At 47.6% G+C, this 26,605-nt stretch overlaps 1 protein-coding gene across 1 annotated transcript; it reads left to right on the top strand.

The window, feature by feature from the left end:
- Positions 1 to 13,308: 13,308 nt before the first annotated feature.
- IL17B (interleukin 17B) lies at positions 13,309 to 21,598 on the top strand. The gene is made up of 3 exons (XM_075600959.1): positions 13,309 to 13,693; positions 18,421 to 18,755; positions 20,607 to 21,598. Exons 1-3 carry the CDS (start codon positions 13,673 to 13,675, stop codon positions 20,860 to 20,862), a joined length of 612 nt encoding a protein of 203 aa, XP_075457074.1. The 5' UTR covers positions 13,309 to 13,672; the 3' UTR covers positions 20,863 to 21,598.
- Positions 21,599 to 26,605: the final 5,007 nt, after the last annotated feature.

Raw genomic sequence — 26,605 nt, forward strand, 5'->3', positions numbered from 1 at the left:
AGCAATCTGTGGTTCTTTAGTCTGGCTACTGGCTAGTAGTACTCTGGGTTCTTCCCTATGCAGTATCAAGTGTCACCTCCTCTTGGCTGCCAGCATCGTAGACCCTTCCTTCAGAGGCTCCTGGGGCTTCCAGGTACACCCCCTACTAGGCATCCCGACTACTCGCCTCAGGGCGACTTAGAACAGCAATAGCCTTCTTGTATCCAGACCATTTACCCGATAGGGCAGTCTAGGTCTTCTGTTCGAGGTTACAAGGGTACGAGGTACACCATCCCCCTGACTACACCTAGGCTCCCTCCTTCATTCAGTACTTGCTCTGGAAGCATACCGTGTTACTTCCAGCTTTGTTTCGCTGTAAGCCTGTCCTGCTACAGTCTCTCAGCAGTGCCTCCAAATATAACGGTGTTTCCCCCACCCAATCGCAGGTAGGGGCCATTACAGGGTGTATGGTGCATATACCTGCTGGCAACAGGATGGCTGAATCGTCCGCCGATGGTAGTGGGGACTCAGGAACAGGCTTCTGGGGTTCATACCCCACATATTTCTTTAGCAGTGCAGCGCCTCCATCTGCCGTAGGCTCCAGGAACTGAAGGTAATCTCCAACGGTAGAACTTATTACCTCTCCCCCCAGTAAGATCACGCACCAGGCAGGAAGTATATTGCAAACAGGAACGGGTTTATTACTATACTCTGCAGTAACAGGAGCAAGGCAAGATCTGCCCAATACCGTCTCTCAGGATTCACCAGATGATGGTCCCTGAACTGCCACTACAGGCCAAGGGCACCTGCAGTCGTCCTAGCTCTTCCCTACCTCCCTAGCAGAGGCAGAGGTATAGGTACACACTCACTCTCCTCCGGAGGGATAGCACATGGGAAGGCTCCAATCTCAGGCTTCCAGTTGTGTGACCTGCCTTCCTCAGAGGGGGAAGGACACTACTAACTTTAGGGCGGTCCTGCCCTTAAGTACAGCCAGGAGGCGGGCACCCTGTTGTCCCAGCTACAACAGGATGTACCACCCCCTGCTGTCACTCAAGTGCAGTACCAAAGGTGAGGGGGAAAACCTCATACCAACTACTGGCAACCTGATAGTACCAGGATTTACTGCCAGCCCAAGGGCAGAAAAGTAGCCATCAGGTGACCTGGCTACACTAGTGATAAAGATTACACTTATTAATCTCAGTTCCTTTTGCGCGCTCTTTGTTTCGTTTGCCTTAGGCCTCGGGCATGGTCAGCGCTTAGGCGCTGACCCGTGCGGAGGCGCGCTCTCGCTTACCAGTGAGCCCCTGCAGCCGCAATGAGAGCGGCTTTATCAGGGGCTCGTGCACGCTTCCGCAAGCGTGCGGAAGCGTAGGTCTTATCCAAATTTTAGTTTCAAGCGCTCAAGGGAGCGCAGGGCCGGTCACGTGAGCGGTTCGCCCAATGAGGGCGAACCAGCTCCGTGACATCACTGGCCTGCACCACGACGGCGCACTAACCAAGGCCAGGGAAAGCACCCGCTTTCCCTCAGCCTCAGTGCGCCTCCGCACGGCTGCTGCAACCCTGGACGCAGCCTTAGTTCACGGAAGCGTGGGTAAAAAAATTTTAACAAACGTTTTTATTAGGCAGGTTGTATGGTTTACATACATTGAAATGCAATGGCAGCCTAATACAAAATGGGGTTTTCTTTTTAAGAGAGTGTGATAGATAGAGAAAAATTTCGCCATAGGAGGCGAGACCTCTGATCCACATAATGGACCAGTGAGAGTAAAGCCGGGGAAAGGAGGGGGGGAGGAAAGAGAGAAGGGGGGGGGAAATCCCCCTCTCCGCTGTCGGGGCTCGTCCGCTCGGGTTAAGGGTCGTCTTTTGCGTCCAAGGCCCACTTAGGTGAGTTTTATGTGGGGTCATTGGCTAAGCCAGGGCTCCCATATTTTATAGAAGCCCTCCGTCGAGCGCTTAAGAAAAGCAGTCAGTCTCTCCATAAGCATAACTTCGTTCAGCCTTTTTTTTTTTACTATGTGTAGAGAGGGGGGTGACACTTTCTTCCAAGAGGACGCAACCGCACATCTCGCCGCGGTGAGAATGAAGGAGAACAATCTTGATTATTATTTTTAAAGATTCTTCAACTTATCTGGACTCGTATTGACAGATCAATGTCTTTGTTAAAAGATTGTTTTAAAGTTTGTATCTTACAAATATATATTTGTATGTATTTAGTAATATATTTCTGGGTGTTGCCATTTGGATCCAAAATCAACCAGTGAATATCCAAACATAATTATACTCTTGAACATATTGGAAATGCTAGAGGGGGGAGTGTGTTGTAGCAGACCTTCTGACAGTAAAGGGTAAAAATAATGTATCCGTCATATTTATGCAGGATTTAATCATTATTGGAAGGTGGACATTTTATGGGATTCAGATGGATCCATTTGGATAGTTTAGTTTTCACCAAACCCAGGTGTCAGTGTATGAAAGATTCCCTGGGGGATACCGGGGCACAAACAGAACAGACCTGCTGCTAACACAGTATTATTAGTAAACCAATACAGGGGAGCGCAAACTTTTTTCCTTCTGCCAGCAGTTCCCCTCTCTATGTGCCCCCCCCTTACCTCGTGACGTCACATGACCTCGACGCCCTGTTGCAATGGCGATGCGTCTAAGAAGCCGCCGGAGCAAAGGTAAGAAAGGTATACAGAGGCCGTCACCGCTTCCCCGGCACTTCATTTAAGTGCCTACAGGAAGCAGTAAACTGCATATACAGGCATACCCCGCTTTAAGTACACTCACTTTAAGTACATATCGCCCAATAGGCAAACAGTAGCTCACGCATGCGCCTGTCATCACGTCCTGAACAGCAATACTGGCTCCCTACCTGTACCGAAACTGTGCGCAAGCGGGGAGACGATAGAGCCTGTTACACATGCGTTATTTACATCAGTTATGCACGTATATGACGATTGCAGTACAGAACATGCATCGATAAGTGGGAAAAAGGTAGTGCTTCACTTTAAGTACATTTTCGCTTTACATACATGCTCCGGTCCCATTGCGTACGTTAATGTGGGGTATGCCTGTATATAGGATATACCCACTGTTAAAATACTGTATACAGTATACCATCTTCTAAAAAAACAACATATACCCACTGCTGTTATGCACCATAAACCTACTGCTAACATACAGTATGTATCCACTGCTAATACAAAGCATATAGCCAAGATACGTCTCCTCACAAATTACCACTCACAAGTCTAACGCGTGCCGCCTCTAACTTTTACCCTCACCTCAGACTACTACAGTATACGATTTCGTGACGATTTCGCGCCAATTGTATGAGATGTCATTAACCAGCTGGAGGCAGGGGAACTCCTATATCAGCTGGAGGCAGGGGAACTCCTATATCAGCTGGAGGCAGGGGAACTCCTATATCAGCTGGAGGCAGGGGAACTCCTATATCAGCTGGAGGCAGGGGAACTCCTATATCAGCTGCGGTAGCCGCAGTCTGTAAAATATTCTCGTTGATAAAGGGCGACGGCCCGAAACGCGTTCGAGATTTTTGAACCTATCCCATGCCATGATGTCTACCATGGAATAAAGGACTTTTAATACCGGTATCTAGCCCCCTCATTGCTGCAATTGCTGTGCTCCGTTTTCTTCCGTGAGGATATCCTGTTGTTGCCTGTTTCAACGTGATGCACGCCGTGGGATTAACCGCACAAGACAACTCTCTACTGTGAGTACCCCCATTCGCTCATTACGCTTTGGGAGTCATACAATTTGTGTCTTTTCTCCAGGGGAATGATATATACAGTGTACTGGGAGGTCAGAGATGTGTTACTGACACTCACCAGTTAAGCACAGTTTCCCCACATCTTAGGAGATATGAATAGAGACACTGTTCACATATATATTTGCAGAGAGTGATATTTCCCTGTTATCCTCATTTAGAGGTTCTATATTAGATGGACATCTAGAGATTCCCTACAGCTGAGCACGGTGCACTAGGAATGCTGTTTCCTGGTATTCACAAATACTACAGTATACTATACTCACCCATATTTTCAACTCATCCATTTGCTGTGGTAGATTTCCCACCTCCTTCGAACATGCAATAGTGCACCTATTCTCAAAAATGACACTTTTGACCCTACCTGTCTCTCTAACTAAGTAACACCCTGTCTTTCCCCTGAAAAGTCCTTCCCCTAGTACACTCTGAAACAACCTAACCTCATGCTGCCAAAGGTCATTACACTCAGTTTATGTTATTCAACCTCTCTGTTGCTTTTAATCACCCTCTTTTCTTTATCCTCTATCTGTAATAATAATAGTTTTTTTTCTATACATAGAATTTTGTAGGTACAATGAGTCCTTGCCCCATAGACATTGCAATTACATTTTTGGTGCCTGAGGCACAGGGAAACTGGAACAAGGTCACTAGGAGCTGAAACCAGGAATTGCACCAAGCTCCCCAGCTTCAAACTCAGTGTCACTGTTTTGAGAGTCAGTGAATTTACTCACTGAGCCGCTCCTTCTCCCTCTGTACTCGGCATCTGTAACAACGCTCCATCCTGAATTTACTCTATTGTATTTTGAGTCTATTTTGCTAACACCTCTTCTTCCTCTGTCAATCTCTCTGGGGGGGGGGGGGGGAGGGGGTACATCATGGGTCTGTCCTGGGACATCTTCTTTTTTCTCTCTACAGTAGGTGACCTTCTCACATCTTTTGGTTTCAAATATTGCCTCTATGCTGACAACACATTAATTTACTTTTCATCCACCAGACGTTACACCTACTGTCTCTCCATAATGTCATCCTGGATGGCCCTCTGCTGACTCAAATGTAACATGTCGAAGACGAAGCTCCTTATATTTTCTTCTAAGCCTGGTCCTACAACCCCCTTCTTTACTATTGTCATTAGCATTTTTATATACCAAGTCAGGGCCACCGACTGATTTCCCGGAGCCCAAGACTAATTTTGATAACTCCCCCCTCTCTTCCACTACACCCCACCCCCATATACAAACACAACTACACACTCCCCCAGATACAAACACCACCACTATCCCCCCCGATACAATTACCACTACCCACAGACACAATTACTACTGCCCCCCCAGATACAATTACTTCTAGCCCCCCCCAGACCCAATTACAGACACCACCTTCCACCCCCTGATACAATTACCACTTACCTCTGGTTGCCGCTGCTTCCGCCGCCACTGGGCCTCAGCTCCCCACAGCTGCTGCCTACCTCTTTCCACGCCAGCCCGCCTTTCTACGCTCCGGAAGCAAGGCCCGACTTTCATGTGCACCCAGCTTCCGATGCGCACCGGCAGAGAGAGGCCGGAGTGGGAAGAGGCAGGCTGCAGCTGGGGAGAGCCATGGCCTGAAAGCAGCAACCAGAGGCCCAGCAGCTGGACGCAGAAGTTGGTCCTGACCTCTGGCCGGCCACAACTTGAGCGCCGGCTGGGCCCCCCACAACCTCCTGGTCCGGGACACTTGTCAGCGGTCTGGTAACACAAGCACATTACCTAGGTGGCACATTTTACTCCTCACTTGCATTCATGATGTTGCGATTTTGCCTCTTAAGGCCTTGGCCATAGTAGAAGCGACCACACACGTAGGGTGACCAGATGTTCCGGTTTTGCCGGGACATTCACGTTTTTTTCTGTGCTGTCCCGGCTGCCGATCCGTCCCGGAAATGTCCCGGTTTTTCTCCCTGGTCTCGTTTGTTTTGTAGATGTGGCGGCGGTGGCTGCGGCGAGAATGCGGCAGCCCGGCCGGTGAGTATTTTTTGAATGTCAGGGGCTTGGGCTTCTAGTAGAACATGCCGGGCCGCAGGTGATTGGATGGAGGATGCCGGGGGCGGGGCTTTCTCCGCTTCCTCCCCCAATCCCCGCGGCCCGTGCGGGGACAGCCGTTGGCTGTTTGGCACTTCCCCCCTCTGCCTCCGTTCCCTGTGGCTGCTGCCCGGGCGGAAGGTAGGCGCGGGGGGGAGCAGGGTTGGCGGTTGGCGGGAGCGCGGATGGCTGGCGGCTTTGGCACTTTCCCTCCCTTGCGTGCGCATGGGGACAATGCTTCTGCCCAGGCGCACGGTCTTATCCCCGCTAGGAGGGAGAGAGCGGAGCCAGGTCTGGCGGGCGGGTTCTCATCCCGTCTGGTCCATGGGTTGGGCGAGCAGTGACTTCCCGGCACCCCACTTGTTGATCGTCCCCCTCGGGTGCCCGCGCGGGTCGGAGGATGGGAGCGAGCAAGCGGAAAAATTCTGGCAGTGTGCGGGAAAGGGGGGGAGGGTGCGAAGGGGGGGAGGGTACGAAGGGGGCAAGTGTGCCTAATCTGTGGGCAAGTGTGCCCAATCTGTGGGGCAAGTGTGCCATGAATTGGCTAGCAGCTTCCCTCCCCCCCTATCATCAATGTTGGTCTTGCTGCAATAAACTCTTATGTACTTTATTCTCTCCCCCCTCTCCCTTTCCTTTCTCCTCCTCGCCCCCTCGCCCTTCCCTTTCTCCTCGCCCTCTCCTCCTTGCCCTCTCCCTCGCCTCCTCACCCTCTCCTCCTCGCCCTCTCCTCCTTGCCCCCTCTCCCCCCCCTTGCCCCCTCTCCCTTCCTCCTCTCCCTCTCCTCCTTGCCCTCTCCCTCTCCTCCGCGCCCTCTGCCTCTCCTCCTTGCCCCCTCTCTTCCCTTTCTCCCCCTCGCCCTTCCCTTTCTCCCCCTCCTCTTTCTCCCCCTTCCCTTTCTCCCCCTCGCCCCTTCTCCCTTCCCTTTCTCCCCCTCGCCCCTTCTCCCTTCCCTTTCTCCCCCTCGCCCCTTTTCCCTTCCCTTTCTCCCCCTCTCCCTTCCCTTTCTCCCCCTTCCCTTTCTCCCCTTCTCCCTTCCCTTTCTCCCCCTCACCCCTTCTCCCTTCCCTTTCTCCCCCTCGCCCCCTCTCCCTTCCCTTTCTCCCCCTCTCCCTTCCCTTTCTCCCCCTCCCCTTTCTCCCCCTCTCCCTTCCCTTTCTCCCCCTCTCCCTCCTCTCCTTCTCCTCCTCTCTCCTCCTCCCCCTCCTCTCCCACACCTTCTCCTCATCTCCTTCTCCTCCTCTCCCTTCCCTTTCTCCCCCTCGCCCCTCTCCCTTCCCTCTCTCTCCCTCTTCTTTCTCTCCCCCTCTTCTTTCTCTCCTCTTCTCTCTCTTTCTCTCCTCTTCTCTCTCTTTCTCTCCTCTTCTTCTCTCTCTCTTTTTCTTTCTCTCTTTCTCATCTCTCATACCTGTATGATGGGTATGTTACATAGTTACATAGTAGATGAGGTTTGAAAAAAGACGTACGTCCATCAAGTTCAACTTAAATGTTCTAACTCTATTTTTTGCTCTTCTTTTCCGTTTGAGAGGAGGGAGACACACCAGGAACGCTGGATTGCTTACAGACGCTCGGGGAGGCGGATACAGTCCTGGATTGCAACCACTGATTTATCTGGTAAGTACTGCAAACATGCTTGAACAAGGGCCTTAGACATTTTATTTGACGGTTTAGATAATCATTGTCTGTGGTTGTTAGTTATTGGTATTACATTTTTTTGTGTTATGTTAAGAATTGGAAATAAATACATTTTGAAGTAGTAATCATCCCCTCTGAACTGGGCATTCCTGGCCAATAATGCCCTGGCTGTGAGTTGAAGGACCCAAGCAAAGGCCCCGCCTCTATACACACAACCACTGCAGGGGCATCACGTGATGTAACTTGTTTAATAATTTTTTTTTAATGTGTCCCGGTTTTTCATTTTGAAAATCTGATCACCTTACACATACGCGGCACCGAAACCGGCAGAAATAAACTCATTGCCTGAACCGGTCCGACCCGTGTGGCAGCACAACGGCGCGGCAGGATTCTGAGGCGACAAATGTATTTGATTTTTCACACGATACCCGTGTCATGTGAGCCGTTGGAACCGAGGGCGAACTTCAATTTTTTAGCCTGCTTCCTGCCCATGCTCCAATCATACGTGTCGCGCGCGACAACAGAGGCCACACATTGTTCAGGCGACAGCCGCACCGACCTGTTTCAAGGTTTGTCACGCACAGAGTCGCTTTTACTATAGCCAAGGCCTAATACTGCAAAGATATGCATGGTCCTCTCTACTACCAAAACTGTAATGCAGGCCCTCATTCTCTCCCATGTTGACTATTGTAACCTTCTGTTGTCCGGCCTTCCTGCCTCTCACCTGTATCCCCTACACTCTATCCGAAATGCTGCTGCTGGAATCACTCTTCTCTATCTTAAATGGGACACTTCACCTCTCCTGCTGAAATCCCTCTCTTAGCTTCCTATTCGATCACTTATAAAATTGTCTCTCTCTCTTTCAAGGATATACATGTCTCTGCACCCCCTTCGCTTTTATCTCAACCATCATTTCTTGCTACACCCCTCCTCGTATCTTGCATTCTGCTCTTGATGTCTTCCCCTTTTGTATATAAATAATAATAAATGTATTTCATATAGTGCTTTTTTCCCAATTAGACTCAAAGTGCTTCACAATTAGAATACAGCATGCAGTACACAGCACTGTACATATTGTTTTTGCAGACACAGTCCCTGCCCCGTAGAGCTTACAATCTATGAAATAAAGTTACTTGCCCAAGGTCACTAGGAACTGACACCGGGAATTAAACCAGGTTCCCCTGATTCAAACTCAGTGTCATTGCTCCTTCAGCCCTCTCCTGCCTTAATGAGTAGAAGAGAGAAGGAGCACAGCTAACTACATCCAAGATGCAAAAATATGAATAAGGGCAACTCCAGGCAAAGGAAAAATTATATTATCTTTTATTAGATAGCTTAGCAATGGTATAGGACAACGCACCAACGCGTTTCATCCCGCAGGACTTTCTCAAGGTCCTCAGAAAGTCCTTGAGAAAGTCCTGCGGGATGAAACGCGTTGGTGCATTGTCCTATACCATTGCTAAGCTGTCTAATAAAGGATAATATAATTTTTCCTTTGCCTGGAGTTGCCCTTATTCATATTTTTGCATCTTGGATGTAGCTAGCTGTGCTCCTTCTCTCTTCTACTCATCTGGACCTTTACTTCTAAGGACTGCACGCTGAGGAATCCATTTATCTGGAACACACAGTCAGGTAAAGGGCTATAGCCCCTCTGTTGTTACCTCTCTAGTGCTGGACTGTTTATACATTATACCCCAGGGGTGAATGATTTCATATTGGGAACTACACGTTGTGGTAGCTGTGTGGGCACCACTAGGTCCCCATTCTACCCTGGGAAGATTATTTCTGCGATTATGTAATTGTTCCTGGATATTGGATTTACTTCAAAGAGACTTATGTTTTTGTGAGCTTACTGTGGTGATGCACCAATATACCACATAACCTATGCCCCTCTCCTGCCTTAAACCTCACTTAATGTATCACTCCTCTGGATTGCCCTTCTCCCCAATATCCGCCAAGCACCTTCTCTCGACACCTTCAGGGCCCCTCTCAAAACTCTGCTCTTTAATGAAGCAGTTCAGTAGCAATAAAATATTGACCCCTTGCATACACACACTTACCATAACCCCTTCTCTGCATGTTTTCCCTACTTACCACTAAGGCACTAAGGCTTTTATAGGCCTATGACGTCACATTTTCGTTAAATGGTTCACACGGCCCTGATTGGGCCGTGTAAACCATGTGATTTAGTAAAAACAAAACAAAATGATGACGTCATTTAAAGGGAATGAAGCCAGCCAATCAGAATGGCTGAGCTTCATTTGCCTTTAAGATGACGTCATCAAAACAATTTAATTTTATTATGCAATGTGCTGATTTTGAGATTAAGATTTCATGTTTTTATTTATGCATGTTTATGTAATCCTTTAACATTTATTTGTATATTGGTGTTATATATATATATATATATATATATATATATATATATGTAACGGGTTTCTCCCCCCCCCCCCAATCGCAGATTATACTGTGGGGGCGGAGAAACATACGGTGTTACCATAGGTGTGGTGCGTTACCTGTTGGCTCACAGGAGGGCTGAGCTTTCGCCACGGGGAACCTGGGGCACTATAAACTAGGGGTAACCACTTACTCAATTCAGCGCCTCCACCTGCGATGGCTCCCACCATAGGGGGAGTAGTTCCTCGCAGGACACATACAAATAATCAATACTCACACACAGTGATATATATTAACTAATAGCATTTACTGGGAACAGCATATAACACATATCACGGCAATAACATCATAACATATCAGAACAGGTGTCCCTCTCTCGAGGAGACACTTACTGCGACGTCCCGCAGGACGCTTCCCCAACACCAGGTGATCCCACCCAGTGTCCAAAGAACCCCACGCAATGTCCCGCACTCTTGCAGAGAGAGGCAATGGGTGACTGTGCAGCCACAATTACACTAAGGGCCCGTTGGTGCACTTAGAACTGTATAGTACCTGCCGAGCACTCCGGTGCTCAGATCAGCAACAACTTCACAAAGGATCAGTCGTAGGATGACGTCATCTGATCCCCAACCGGACTCTTTGCACACGGACCGCCGAGGGCGATCCCACCCTGGAAACAGTCTCTGAGGACCCCAACTTGGATCCGAACCTCTTAGCAGGAACCGCAGCGTCCGCTGGGTCCCTATCTAATCTACCCTACTGTGACAGGATCCCTAACATAGGACCTGTCCCTACAGCACTAAGTGACACGCGCTATACTATAGGCCGTCCCTACAGCACCGCAACCTGTAATGACTTTGGGGGAAACTCCTAGGGGTCTACAGGGGTTAATAACCAGCCCCACTCCCCTAAATCTTCCCAGTACTGACTGTACTAAACTAGTCCCAGCGCCTACAGCAACAAGCTGTGACCCACTGGATGCTGGCAGTCAACTTGCTGCGCAACACTGTGCCTGCCTGTCAGACCTCACAGCACTGACAGCCGTGACTCTGACAAGGCAGCACTACACTAAGGGCAGCGTCCCTATCTTGGGCCTCCCTCGGCACTTACCCACTAACCTAGTGGGGAGTTGGGGCCTACCTGGGGTGTGGGTACCTATGTGGGTGCAGGAGCTGCACTCACTCCCCGCACCCTTCCTTCCCTCACAGCTCCCTGACTCCAACTGACAAACCTCAGTGACAGGGTCCCTAACCTAGGGCAACCCCTGGCAACACTCACTTTAATGGGGTAACTCAGAGCTATCTCGGGCCCTGGGGGTGCTGGCCTAGTACAGGGAGTCCCTGACTCCTGTACCCTACCTCCTTCCCTGGGCTGCTCCTGGCTCTGACTGCCTAACGTGGTCCAAGCCCGCGAAATGTATCCTTTTGCTCCCTCTAGGGATCCTTGGCCCTCACTGGCCACACGGAGGCACCTGGTGTGCTTGGCCCTAAGCCTCATGGGAGTTGTAGTCCCGTGGAGGCTGCAATTACATTGGGGCCACGTGTGTGCCTTCCCTGCGCCTGTGCAACTCCCTAATGGCCGCCGCAACATCTCCCTACCTGTCCCTACTCTCGCGCGACTTTCTAAAGGTTGCCTGGACTTGCTAGACTTGCACGTTTGCGCATGCGCGGTAAGCCCCTGGCGGCACGAGATAGTCGCGCATGCGCAAACTTGCGCAACATGGTGGCGCCCTGCACGGGAGCCGCCGAAGATCTCTAGCGCACCGGAGCGCTCCCTGCTCGGCCCCCACCCTCCGGAATGGCCGTCGGGTCTGCCGCTTGCCTCCGGCAGCACCCGCCATCGATCCTGGCCCCGGAAAGAATGGGGGTCGCAAGGTGAAAGGGGTGACCTGGCTACATATATATATATTAGAACAAAAGAAAAAGCGCCCGATCCATGTGTAAAATCTGATATAAAAGGTTTAATTTACCATAAACATAGATAATTGCACACTCACACTTTTTCAGTGTATTAAAAGCGTTTTATGGGACAAGCCCATGCACCAGACAGACGTCAGCCTTCCACTGCTTCCTTCCATTTTCATGCGGTTGTGTGAACTGCAAGGCTGTGCTGCTGCTGGTGTCACCGTCTCAGCGTCTCTCCGACAACCCGGATGAGCAACTTGCGGTTCCTAGTCTGCACGGCTCCACACGAACCCTCTCCAATGAGATAACAGGGAACTCCTGCACTGGCGTCTGCACTCAGGCGTCTGGGCTGCTCCACCACTGTAGCTCCTATACCACGTGACCCTACGCGTTTCTTCCGTCTCAGCGGATTTCATCAGGGGATCCACGTCGCGTCTTGGACGCTATAAAGATGGCGGTGACACTGGCATCCGATGCCCCATACCCAGGCCTGTAACTCGGGAAGCAGGGGGTCTGAGGCAGAAATCAATGCGGTTCAGCTCAGGGGACCCCCTGCTCCCGCACACTATTATTAAAATTTACATTAATGCAGCTTCATTACCATAGCGGATAGCCGCTACGGTAATGAATTATTGGTTATTGTTGTGTGTTTTGACAGTAGTGTAGATGTGTATGAGGTCTCCAGAGCTGAACCGAATTGATTTCAGCCTCGGGGACACCCTACTTCAGGAGATGCAGACCCCGTTATGGGGTGCCGGTATCCCTTGTAGAATTTAAATGTCCCGGTCACGTGACGCGGAAGCACCCCATAACGGGGCCTGTATCTCCTGAAGTAAGGGGTCCCTGGACCTGAAACCAATGCGGTTCAGCTCCGAAGACCCCCTGCTCATGTACACTATTATTAAAATATATTTATTTAGTGTACGATCGCCTGTAACAGCCGTGCATGGAGATGCAGAATCTCCATGCAAATGTTACAGGCGTCTTTTTTTTTCTATCAGCTATCGTACTTGAAGTTTCAGTGCGCTAGCAGAGGGAATAAACATTGCACGCACGATAAGCCAGATTTTGGCACGTCCGATAGAAAATGGGCTCAAGGCCTTAGTAAATCGCGCCTCTGGCTTCACTTTTTAACGGATGGGCAATTTTTTTTCAGCCTGGCGCAAAAGCTCGGAACTTAGTGCATAGCCCCCTAAGTGTCTCTAACTGTACATGAAATGTCTGTAAACATAACTTTTAACCTCTGCTCATTTAATGTAACCCTGTATTTGTCATCTTAACTCTGTGCCCAGGACGTGCTTGAAAACGAGAAGTAACTCTCAATGTATTACTTCCTGGTAAAACATTTTAGAAATAAATACACAGCATACACTGTATACCCAGTGCTTACATGCACCAGGAACCCACTGCTAGCTCACAGCATTTACTTGCTGACAGTGAACTTCTTGCTTATTCCTAAATTAGCCGAAGCAGAACAGATTGTGTAAAGGGATACCCTGCCCTTCAGTGCAGCTGGTAAGACTGCAGTTTCACAATTCTCCATCTAACTGTGTTAATTGGGGGATTCCAGTCCCAACTTGGTTTCAAAACTAGCAAACAAACAGCGCATATCAGCCAGGTCTGTGTGCAGAGTGTGAGAACAGAAGCCGCTGTGCACTGCGTTGCCAGTCTGCAAACACAGTCCCTGCATGTACAGTCAGGGACAAAACAAGAGACAGAACAGAGGGAGAAAGGGACAAGCTGGGCCTTTGTTAACATTTTACTCAGCACCTTTAGAAAAGGATTGTACTGTGGATCTGGCCCAGCCCTGCCAGAGGGACTCCAAGTAGGTGCAGCTTGCGCCCCACTGACACTCTTGGGAATAGTTCCTCCTGTTTGTGAAGTCTCTTGCTGTGTATGCTAGTCCCTCACTCTGCGCAATGGTTGGCTTTCATAGACTGGTAAGTTCTTGTTGCAGATATCAGTTTTACATGATCAATTCATGAAAGCAGTTGGTATATAGGAATATGTTAGCAGTGGGTATATAGGAATGTTTCAGCAGTGGGTATATGCTGGGTGTCAGCCAATGGGTATATGCTGGGTGTTAGCAGTGTGTATGTGGTGTGCTAGCAGTGGATATGTGGTATGTTAGCAGTGAGTATACATTGTGTGATAGCAGTAGGTATGTGCCGTGTGCTAACAGTGGGTATGTGGTGTGTGTTAGCAGTGGGTAAACGCTGTGTGTGAGCAGTGGGTATTGTCTGTGTTTCAGGAGTGGGTATATGCTGTGTGCTAGGTGTGGGTATGTGATGCGTGCTAGCAGTGGGTATATGCTTTGTGGTAGCAGTGGGTGTATGTGTGTTAGTAGTGGGTATGTGTGTGTTAGTAGTGGGTATGTGCAGTGTGTTAGCACTGGGTATGTGCTGTGTGCTAGCAGTGGGTATATACTGTGTGCTAGCAGTGGGTATGTGCTGTGTGTTAGTAGTGGGTATATGCTGTGTGCTATTAGTGGGTATATATTGTGTGCTAGCAGTAGGTATGTGCCGTGTGCTAACAGTGGGTATGTGGTGTGTGTTAGCAGTGGGTAAACGCTGTGTGAGCAGTGGGTATGTGCTGTGTTTCAGGAGTGGGTATATGCTGTGTGCTAGGTGTGGGTATGTGATGTGTGCTAGCAGTGGGTATATGCTTTGTGGTAGCAGTGGGTGTATGTGTGTTAGTAGTGGGTATGTGTGTGCTAGAAGTGGGTATGTGCTGTGTGCTAGCAGTGGGTATGTGCTGTATGTTAGTAGTGGGTATATGCTCTGTGCTATTAGTGGGTATGTGCTGTGTTCTAGCAGTGGATATGTGGAGTGCTAGCTGTGGATATGTGCTGTGTGCTAGCAGTGGATATGTGGTGTGATAGTAGTGGGCATATGCTGTGTGCTAGGAGTGGGTATGTGGCGTAGCAATGGATATGTGGTTTGTGCTTGGAGTGGGTATGTGCTGTGTGTTAGCAGTGGATATGTGGTGTGTGATAGCAGTGGGTATGTGCTGTGTTTTAGCAGTTGGTATATGCTGTGTGCTAGCACTGGGTATGTGGTGTGTGTTAGTAGCGATATGTGGTGTGTGCTAGCAGTGGGTATGTGGTGTGTGCTAGCAGTGGGTATGTGGTGTGTGCTAGCAGTGGGTATGTGGTGTGTGCTAGCAGTGGGTATGTGGTGTGTGCTAGCAGTGGGTATGTGGTGTGTGCTAGCAGTGGGTATGTGGTGTGTGCTAGCAGTGGGTATGTGGTGTGTGCTAGCAGTGGGTATGTGGTGTGTTAGCAGTGGGTATGTGCTGTGTGCTAGCAAGGGATATGTGGTGTGTGCTAGCAGTGGGTATGTGGTGTGTGCTAGCAGTGGGTATGTGCTGTGTGCTAGCGGTGGGTATGTGCTGTGTGTTAGTAGTGATGTGCTGTGTACTAGCAGTGGATATGCTGTGTGTTAGTAGTGGGTATATGCTGTGTGTTAGCAGTGGGTATATGCTGTGTGCTAGAAGTGGTATATTCTGTGTACTAGCAGTGTATATGGGGTGTTAGCAGTGGGTATGTGCTATATATTAGCAGTGGGTATGTGCTGTGTGCTAGCAGTGGGTATGTGCTGTGTGCTAGCAGTGGGTATGTGCTGTGTGCTAGTTGTGGGTATGTGGTGTGTGCTAGCGGTGGGTATGTGCTGTGTGCTAGCGGTGGGTATGTGCTGTGCTAGTTGTGGGTATGTGGTGTGCTAGCAGTGAGTATGTGGTGTGCTAGCTGTGGGTATGTGGTGTGCTAGCTGTGGGTATGTGGTGTGCTAGCTGTGGGTATGTGGTTTGCTAGCTGTGGGTATGTGGTGTGCTAGCTGTGGGTATGTGGTGTGCTAGCTGTGGGTATGTAGTGTGCTAGCTGTGGGTATGTAGTGTGCTAGCTGTGGGTATGTAGTGTGCTAGCAGTGGGTATGTAGTGTGCTAGCAGTGGGTATGTAGTGTGCTAGCAGTGGGTATGTAGTGTGCTAGCAGTGGGTATGTAGTGTGCTAGCAGTGAGTATGTAGTGTGCTAGCAGTGGGTATGTAGTGTGCTAGCAGTGGGTATGTAGTGTGCTAGCAGTGGGTATGTAGTGTGCTAGCAGTGGGTATGTAGTGTGCTAGCAGTGGGTATGTAGTGTGCTAGCAGTGGGTATGTAGTGTGCTAGCAGTGGGTATGTAGTGTGCTAGCAGTGGGTATGTAGTGTGCTAGCAGTGGGTATGTAGTGTGCTAGCAGTGGGTATGTAGTGTGCTAGCAGTGGGTATGTAGTGTGCTAGCAGTGGGTATGTAGTGTGCTAGCAGTGGGTATGTAGTGTGCTAGCAGTGGGTATGTAGTGTGCTAGCAGTGGGTATGTAGTGTGCTAGCAGTGGGTATGTAGTGTGCTAGCAGTGGGTATGTAGTGTGCTAGCAGTGGGTATGTAGTGTGCTAGCAGTGGGTATGTAGTGTGCTAGCAGTGGGTATGTAGTGTGCTAGCAGTGGGTATGTGGTGTGCTAGCTGTGGGTATGTGGTGTTAGGAGTGGGTGTATGTTGTGTGCTAGTATAGTAGTGGGTATGTGCTGTGTGTTAGCAATGGATATGTGCTGTGTGTTAGCAGTGGATATGTGGTGTGTGCTAGAAGTGAGTTAGTGGTGTGTGTTACAGTGGATATGTGGTGTGTGAGCTAGTAGTGGGTATGTGATGTGTGCTACTAGTGGGTTTGTGCTGTGTGTTAGCAACATGTTGATACTTATGACGAGTCAGAAGTGTTTTACTTTCTTGTTCCCCAGATTTTGTTCTGTCTTCCTATCTGTTCTCCCTCACATTCTCTCCAGGGCAATATGCTACGAAGGCCCTTCCCTGGAGAGAAGATTATAGTCCCAATTATTTGAGTAGAGCCGATTTGTTCTCCAGCACAGGGAGCAGCTTTACAGCATATTGATATAAAGACCACATATCGCTCTTATGTCTCTCTATCATTTTCTCTATAATTTTCTCTGCTTGCCGCTCTCTTTCACATTTGATCTGTTTTTCTTCTGCATACACTCTTTGCGGAAGTGCTTGGAAGGGGGGTCATTTCTGACAGAACAGAAGGTAATGTACTGTTTGTGTTATATCTTTTTGAAATATCCCAGTCAAGGATGTTTATGTTAAACCTCACACACATGGGAAATGTCACTTCACGGTTTACTTTCTGCTTTACATGAGTCTGTCCTTGTTCCTTGCTCACACCTGCGGGCAGGAGAGAAGCGAAACCATCCTCTCCAAGTCTAGAGTTTAAACTTGTTTTCCAAGGATGCTTTGTGGTACAGTAGTTCCTATCATGATGTGATATGAAAGTGCAAACGCCAGGCAGTGCATGGTTTAAAAAGAACCCCCTCACTGAACCAGGTAGAAAACCAGTAGCAGCAAGTTCATGCTTCATATCTTACCTTACTAAACAGTTCCATTGTACCCAGATTAGCTACAGGGCTGCAGTACATAACTAAACATCGTACCATATCAGCCAGAAAGATATGTAGTCATGCCAGCTTTGGCTACTAACCTGCCCTACTCCTGGCAGTAAGCCCTGCTAGAATCAGGCTGCCAGTAGTCAACATGGGGGTTTCCCCCTCCTTGATGCTACACAGGAGTGACAGTGGAAGGCAGTGACATCAAGCCTGAGCATGACCAATCATGGGACAGACCTCGAGCCCTCCAACTGGCTGTACTTAAGGGCAGTGCAGCCCCAAATTTAGTAGTGCCTCTCCCCACAGAGATGCAGGTTGCACACAGGGAGCCTGAGATTGGGGCCGTCCCTGTTTCTCTTCCCCTTGGGGGACAGCGAGTGTGGACCTATACCCTGACTCCTGATAGGGAAATCGGGAAGAGCTAGGACAGCTGCAGGGGTCCTGACCTGTAGTGGTAGTCCAGGGACCATCCTCAAGTTGACCATCCCAGAGACTGCAGTGGGCAGAGATCCTTGTTCTTGTACTGCACAGACCAAGAGAATAACCCATTCCTGTTATACTCCCTCCTAATATGTGATCGTACTGGGGGGGGGGAGGTGATAGTTCTACTGTAAGAGATTGTCTCCATCTACTGGGGCCTACAGCAGATGGAGGCGCTGCACTGCTAGAGAACCATGTGGGTAATGTACCCCAGAAACCTGATCCTGTGTCCCCACTACCACCGGCGGACAGCTCAGCCCTCCTGTTACCAGCAGGTATCATGCACCACACGACCAGTAATGGCCAAATCTCCCAGGGGGTGGGGGAAGCACCATTACAGATATATTGCCTGATAGCACTGGATGCCAACCTTCATATAACCAAGATCGATACATTTTCTATCCAGGATGGAAAGCACAGAAAAAAAAGAAACGTCTGCCATTTTACATAGACCATCGATTCGCCAGCCGATTACAAACACACACTTTGTTTCTTTTCTTATTTATTAAAGTCCCGCCTCCAATCACGTCATTCAGTCTGCTGGGGATGAGCACACATCGCCCAGCAGAGGCACGAGCAAGCACACACCGCAAGGTAGTAGGCAGAGTGAACTCGGCCTAAGGAAACATCCATTAGTCTCACATGTTTTTGTTTAGCGTTGTTGGGGGATTAGAGGGGGGGCTGAGTGTTGTGTTGTGGACTCATGATGTCACGTTAGTGTGGTAATAACACCCACTGCTTTACCACTGTCTCTTTTCTCAGGTGCTGCTGTTTGCCACTTCTCTGCTTTTAACTCCAGTCTTAAGTTCAGACTCTTTCAAACCATCCAAAGGCAGAAAGAAAGGTCACTCCAAGGTCAAGGAGATTCCTGGGACACCACAAGACAAAGCCCAGGGAAAGGCTTCCCCGGATCCAGTGTTAGGGCTAAACTCATTTGCCCCATCTCAGGTTTATAGCTTGGTGGAGGATTATGAGCAGAGCCTGATGGAGATGGTGAGCCAGCTGAAAAACAGCTCTGAGCTGTCTGGGAACCGGTGTGAAGTGAATCTGAGGCTGTGGCTCTCTAACAGGAGGAGCCTTTCACCCTGGGCTTACAGGTGAGTCTGGGAGATCTAAGCTCCAGTACTAAGGGCATTTATTTTTTCAACCACAAACCTATTTATTTTCCTTTACATGTATATGGGCCAATTAATCAATTTAAGAAAATGAATACAGGGACACCACATACCATTTTAACTAAACCCCCCCAACTGCAAAACTGGGGCATAACCAGTGCAACACTGCACCATGTCTATTAAAGAAAAGAAATCCCATTGAAAGTAATGTGCGTTTTTCCTTTGATATATCTGGTATCATTGGTTTGCTCTGGTTTCCCCCAGTGTTGTAGCTGGGTGACTTTGGTTAATAATCACCTTATCTGGTAGAGAAACAATAAATTGCCTGCTCCACCCACCCCATTGAGTTGGCCAAAATAGTGAGTAGCCTCTTTTTCCTATACTGCCCCTTATGGCTTATTTAAGTAAATGGGTGGTACGGTGCCTTACGGTTTAGCACTGCCAAGTAAAGAAAGCTCTTGGTCAGGGGATTATAGTCCTGTGTAAAGCTCACAGTTGGCTAGCACTGCAGTCTGAATAGTGATTGAATGGATTCCAGAGACTTCCACCTTTCACCAAGTTAAATATCCTGTTTACACAAAACAATACAACAGCAGAATATGAATATATCTGCTGATTTGTTTTACCCCTTGTTACTATAGCTTGGAAAGAAAGCACAGTCTCATTTGTCAGTAAAATGGTTAAAAACTTGACTTGCTTGTTATTAAAGCTGCAGAACAAGCAATATCCTACATGTTTTTAAATAAATCAATTATGTACTATGAGAAAATACTTGTAGTATTTTTTTTAAAAAACAACTGTGAATTACGCTTTAAATGTATTAAGCATTTTTTGTTTCTATAGCAACCATTTACAAAGTCACATCCCCTTCCTCTTCTGAAACAGGCTCTGGCACACACCTTTTTGAGCCCTGCACTCTCTCCAGCAGTGCACCAATTGTATCTAGTGACTGCCTGGTCACATGATCTTCCCTACAGAACTTTGTATCTTTGGTCCTCTTTTGCTGCACTGACAGCCTTTTAGTGAACCCCCAAGCCGAATATTCCGATCGATCACAGGTGAACTAATCGATCGGCAACTTCGTTCAATTTCCACACAATGATAAGAAATTAGCTGTCAGCAACCTATGGGACCACTCACCACGGTCCCCAAACTGCAAAACTTCACACAAAGCAAATTGTAATTGTCCCTGTCGCACACCTTGTGCTTTCTTCCACCATTACTGCAGTATCCATTTTGTAGCGTGGAGACTTTTTGGTAAATAGCCATGCGTAGCTCTACTGCAGATGCTTTATTTTCTCATTGGATGATCTTATCATCACCCTGGGCACTATTAATCCGTTTCTTCTCTCCCAGCTTCACTTTCTCTCACTTTCCCTCTTTCCCACACTCCCCCTTCCTCCCTTTTATCCTTTGATGAAGCGCTATTGTCAGTGCAAAACCGATCAGGATTGCCAAGTGTGGATCGACCTTATTGTAATTAATTTGTTACCTTTTTTTTTTTTAAGCTGTCCAGTGGCACTAAGGGGGTTAAAGTATGTTTAATATGTACAGTATATGAGTACTGGCGCTAAGTATTAATTGAGGTACTTAGAAAACCTCAGACCAGGTGCTGCAGGACTGGTACAATCTGCATTTTTTTTGGCCTTCTATAGAAATACCTAATTGTCCACGTGTGTGAAATAACCAAAGAGTTCACCTCTGTTATATAGATCACAACACAGTCATAGAGCTGAAAAGATCTTACTGTAGCTGCAACATGGAGCTGAAAATTGCCTGTGGTAAAAAAAAAAAAAACCCATACCTCATGCTCTTTATCTCTCCCTCCTGCAGCATAAATCACGATGAGAACCGCATCCCGACTGATATTCCGGAAGCGCAGTGCCTGTGCACCGGGTGTATTAACCCTTTCACCATTCAGGAGGATCTTAGCATGTCCAGTATTCCCATCTACAGCAAGATCCCCGTACGGAGGCGGCTGTGCGAGGGAAGCGCTCCCGGGCTCAGGCCACGCAGAAAGAAGAAGTGCCACAAGGAGTACACATCAGTCATGGAGAATATAGCTGTAGGTTGCACATGTATCTTCTGAGATACCTAATAACAGAATGGCAAGGGAATACTTACCACCCACCCCTCTATCACAGACATATACCACTTACCATGTTTCAACACACACCCCGCATCCTTCTGTCACAGACTTCAGGGACGTGTAGCCCACAGACTTCAGGAACATATAGCCAACAGACTTCAGGAACATATAGCCAACAGACTTCAGGAACATATAGCCAACAGACTTCAGGGACGTGTAGCCCACAGACTTCAGGGACGTGTAGCCCACATCTTTCTGTTACAGACACCAAGGACAAGGGCATGTACCCTTCATCAACAGAGACTTCAGAGACACATATTGTTTTAGAACAAATCCTACCACAGATACCACATATATTTCATACACTCTCACAGACACACATACCGCTCATCCCTTCTACAAACTCACCGTACTCTCACCCCTTTTTCCCAAAGACACATCAGAAACACATTTCTCTCAACATCTCATAGAGACATCAGAGACACATACTCAGCATCTTATTAATACAGACACATCAGGGACACATTCTCCTCATCTTTTTAAAATCAAGCAACCCACACCTGTCGCACAAAGACACATCAGGGACACCTCTGACCTGCTTTTCCATAGATATATTAGGCGCACTAACCTTTTCAGCTTTTACTACTACAATAGATAAATCATAGACACATGCAGGTATTTAGTCTGCAATCTGTCAGTGTCCTAATTCATGTAATAAAACAGATTTAAAATTGAATTCACTTCATTAATTCCGTTAGTGGTTCTGTAAAACTGAGCAAAAATCATAGTGAGCCGTTTACAGTGGGAATCCTGTAGACCTCAAGGACCACTCGAGTTTCTGTATTAAGCAGACCGCAGTATTAGAATGCACTCCATCAATTATTCCTGGTTCTCTCCCGCAGCATTTGCATTAGTTTAAATAACTAGTTCATCAAGTTTTCATATATTTGGTGTTAGTTTGCTAGTCAGATGAAGTTTAGGCCATTTCAATTTACAGTTTTAAGTGAAGAAAAGGGACGGAAAGAAACGTAATCTGATACATCCGTTTATTATATATGCTTAGCTCCCAGCATTACAGTGATAAAGGCTCATTTATAAAGTCATATTCAAAGAATTACTTGTTTGAATTACAATTTAAATGCATTCTGCATCAATATTCAAACTAAACGGCTCATGTCATGATGGAATATGTGAGGCTGAATAAAGTATGTTTATTTGGCCCCAGTATTGAGTCTTTAAGTTGCCCTGCTCCAAAATGTGCCCTGGACGCTCCTGCTTCCATGTTACCAACATAGCAAATAATACCGGTTTCCACCCGGATCTCCGGATCAGCTGTGGCTTCTCTCCACAAAAGGCCATCAGTGCCGACTGCAGATAAGCTATCTCTGCTAAGAGTTGTGCAGGCCAAAGGCTGCTGTATTGTTCTGTGTCACCGACACAAACATCACAGGGACTGTGCAAAGGGAACAACATCTTTCTGTTGGGACAACCTGCCCAAATGTTAGTACTTTCAGTGCTGGAGAAACAAAGAGTAAACCGATACAGATGAATCGGTATTTAAACTGCCTGAGGGTTGCAAGACACCAAGATAGAGTGCTTGTGACATCCTGGTTTAGAAACGCTGTCCTGCAATTGCTGTTATCACACAGCAAATTCACACAATCGCAGTCACACATTCACAAGTAAAGCAAATGAATCCAACAGCTTCCAACCTAGCTCAGCGGCAAATGCACAAGGGAGGTGAGGTGTGACCCATATACCGGACAGCTAAGTCCATGTTAACCCTGCCCTGCTTTCCGACACGCCTCCGGCCTGCCTCCACCCCACCTATGCACCGCCCCCAAAGCGCGCTCACTGCCTCACCTGCCAGGGCACAAAAAAGCTCCAGTTTGAGCAGACGAGGCAGAGCAGGAGCGCTGATCAGCGCGGCCCGAGGCCTGGGACATAGTGAGTTTAAGCGTCGCTGAGCAGATGCACAAAGCCCCTGCATCTGTCATCAGCGGGGCTATAGTTTCCCCGTCCGCATGCGTGCTGATGCGTGCGGAGGCTGAGAAACTTTGCCGAGACAGGCAGGTTTGAAATTTGCCGCTCGGGGAAGCGGAGGAGCGGTCACGTGACTGCTCCCATCCAATGGGAGCGGGGGACTAGCCCCGCCTCCCGGCACACCTCCACCCCGCCCCCTGAGCGCGCTCACTGCCTCGCCTGCAAGGACAGGAAAAAGCTCCATTTCAGCAGGCGAGGCAGAGCAGGAGCAAGCTTCAAGTCCACTATGTCCCAGGCCTAACTCTCTGCAGGCTGTTTGCTAGGGGTTTTCCTCCCCACCTTTTTATACACTTAAAACATAATATTGCAACACTCGGGGCCAGGTGCTGCCTACATGCCCAGGCCCTGATTGGTGGGTAGAACGGCAACATAACATTTGCAACATAACAAGGATACAGGGAAAGGTCACAGACCACGTTGCAACAATTCTCCTGCAAACATATTAACCCGATTCCTGAGGTGCTGGAACCATACAAAGAGATACATATATACATAACATAATACAATACCAATGTATTACGGACAGGTAGGGGTAATGGCAGACTTAACCTTTATTAACAGCAGCCATATTTACCCCTACCGTCACAAACGGTATGATACTGATCCAGACCAGTCTTCTTTCAGAGCTAATACTATTTTACCTAAATTATGAACAGATCAGCAAATGGCAATACAAAACCAGTATTGAATCATTCTAACATTGTCAGCTTGGAGATAATTGACATATATAGAGGACAGTGATCAAGGTATAATGGAGACAGATATTGATAATTGCATCAATGTTGAGGACCATGGGCAATATTTACTAAATAGTGCCAAGCCTTACAGTAGGCCCCTTTCCCTTTATCACTGCTTAATAAAACATGGCCCCACATGTGCACCAGACACATAGGGGAGAGATTCATTGATCTCCAATGTGAGTTATCACACTAATGATGAGATAAACCAGGGGGGTTAGTGAATCCCAGAGATACTTCACATCTTTAATCATCAATTACTGATCAATTCATTGCCGAGTCCACAGAAGTCTGTTCTCCCACAGAATTTGTCAGTTCTCTGAAACATCTGGTCTGTTTGAATTTCCCAGGCTTATTTTGTTTATTTTGGGTGGAGGGGGGGTAGAGGGGTTAAAGAATTAACGGTCACCCTGGGTATCTTCTCCAAGACTAGATGTTGTCATTGTTAGTGGTCATAGTTCTGTGTGTGTAAAATTCAGTGTGTGGTTACATCCACACAGCCACATAATTAGCTCATTAAAGAAATATTAATGATCACGTTCATAAAGTGGAGCAGTGCAGGATTTGTAGTATCTGGGGAGGCTTTTACTATTCTAACAATGCAGGATTGCTGAATTTCTCTGATATAAGGATCTCATATTAACCCTTTGCTGGCAGAGGCGGCGGCTCCATTTCCCTAGGACAGCACAGGGTTAATTCCCGACCCTGATTCTGCGCTTGACTATTTCCAATCCGAGTTCTTAAAACTCTGTGATACCCATGCTCCACTACGCAGAATAAGGGTACGGGGGGCCCACCTTCCATGGGTAAAACCTGACCTTATAGCACTCTACCAGTTCAGGGATGCCTTGTGGAAAAGCTACAAAGTAACTGGCACTACCAAGGATCTCAATCACTACAGATGCCTGCGGAACGTGTGCACAAGGCAAACAAGGCATGCAAAAGCACAATATTACTCTGACAATCTCTTCCAGAATACATCAAACCCAACTAACTTCTGGGAAGTTATCAACAACATATTCCAGCATTCTAATCATCAACAACCAAGTAATATCACTAAGGGGGATATTACTCTGACAGACCCCACCGACATTGCAAATGCATTCAATGATTACTTTGTGGGGTGTGCTACTAACTTATTAATGAAACGCAACCCAAACCACAAACCTGAATCTCATCCTGGGAGTACCCATATAGCCCCACCCCCTCCCAACACTGCCCACAATTTTCAATTTGGCCCAGTATCTGAAGAGGAGATTACACAAGCGCTCCTCAAATTACAACTAAGCAGCCAATGTGGACCTGACTTACTACAATCTAGGTTCCTAAGACTTGGTGCCCCAGCAATTGCCAAACCAATTGCTTCCATAGTCAACTCTATCCTGTCTGCAGGCCATATCCCTAAGACCTGGAAAACTGCTAGAGTTGTCCCAATCTTCAAAAGTGGGGACAAAAACACTATCTCAAACTACAGACCAATCTCCCTTCTCCCAATCCTATCCAAAGTCATGGGAAAATGTGTCCACTCCCAACTAAGCGATTACTATACCAAGACAAATTTCCCTAGCCATTTCCAATCTGGCTTTCGCCCCAAACACTCTACCGTAACTACCCTGCTAAAAGTTTGCAATGAAATCCAGTGTGGAATGGAACGTGGTCAACTCACTGGTACAATATTCCTAGATTTTGCAAAGGCTTTTGATACTGTTGATCATGCTATCCTGCTTAACAAACTCCAGAGCTCTGGAATAGGGAAGCATGCTTTAAACTGGTTTCAGTCCTACCTATCAGGTAGATCCCAACATGTGTCCATCTCAGGCTCTAACTCCAACCCCGTGGATATCACCTGTGGCGTCCCGCAAGGCTCTGTTCTGGGGCCCCTACTCTTCTCAGTGTTCATCTATGATCTTCCCACAGCTTGTAAGGAAGCTTCAATACACATGTATGCAGATGACACAATCTTATATGCATGCAGCCATAGCCTCTCCGACCTTGAACACGTACTTCAGTCTGACTTTTTGAGACTCGAAAACTGGATTTCCCAAAAAAACTGTTTTTAAACACTGACAAGACTGTAACAATGGTATTTGGGACCAAGACTAAATTTTTAAAGCTTCCAGTGACTGAGCTCCTGATTAGAACCAACGCTAACACCACCCTAACACCTGTCACTAGTTTTAAATACCTGGGCTTATGGTTTGACTCCCACTTAACATTCGGGACGCACATTGATACCCTGACAACCAAGACCTATGCCAAACTAGGGGTACTTTACAGGAACAAATCCTCCCTAAGTCTCCTGGTTAGAAAGCGTATCACACAGCAGATGCTAATGCCAATTATTGACTATGGAGACATAGTATATGGCTCGGCTCCTCAAACCCACCTTCGCAAACTTGACACCCTCTACAATTCAATTTGTCGTTTTGTTCTCCAATGCAACTACAACACACATCACTGCGAAATGCTCAAAGAACTAGATTGGTCATCACTTGAGTCTGGGTGCAAAATTCACCTTTCCTGTGTTGCCTTTAAATTCCTTATGGGCAAGCTACCTGAACAAGCTCCTCACCCCTACCACATGCAGCACTTATCATCTGAGATCTGACTCCAAAAGACTGTTCATGGTCCCAAGGCTCAACAAAGTATCCGGCCGTTCCTCCTTCTCCTACCGTGCACCCCAAAACTGGAACAACCTACCAGAGACTCTCACATCCACCACCAGTTTAAGTTCTTTCAAATCTAAGGCTGTCTCACATTTTAATCTGGTCTGTAACTGTTTCATACGCCCATAATATAAATTATCTTTAACTGTGCATGCAATGTCTTGTATATAATGTATACCCTGTTCATTTATGTAACTATTTGTAACCTTGTATTATTTGTTTTACTCTGTGCCCAGGACATACTTGAAAACGAGAGGTAACTCTCAATATATTACTTCCTGGTAAAATATTTTATAA

Source organism: Ascaphus truei, chromosome 5, assembly GCF_040206685.1.
Source record: "Ascaphus truei isolate aAscTru1 chromosome 5, aAscTru1.hap1, whole genome shotgun sequence".
Lineage (NCBI taxonomy): Eukaryota > Metazoa > Chordata > Amphibia > Anura > Ascaphidae > Ascaphus > Ascaphus truei.

Coding starts and splice junctions, on each gene's coding strand:
- IL17B (XM_075600959.1), top strand. CDS start 13,673: ATGGTTGGCTTTCATAGACTG. Junction 13,694..18,420: donor TGGTTGGCTTTCATAGACTG/GTAAGTTCTTGT, acceptor CTCTTTTCTCAG/GTGCTGCTGTTTGCCACTTC. Junction 18,756..20,606: donor CTTTCACCCTGGGCTTACAG/GTGAGTCTGGGA, acceptor TCCCTCCTGCAG/CATAAATCACGATGAGAACC.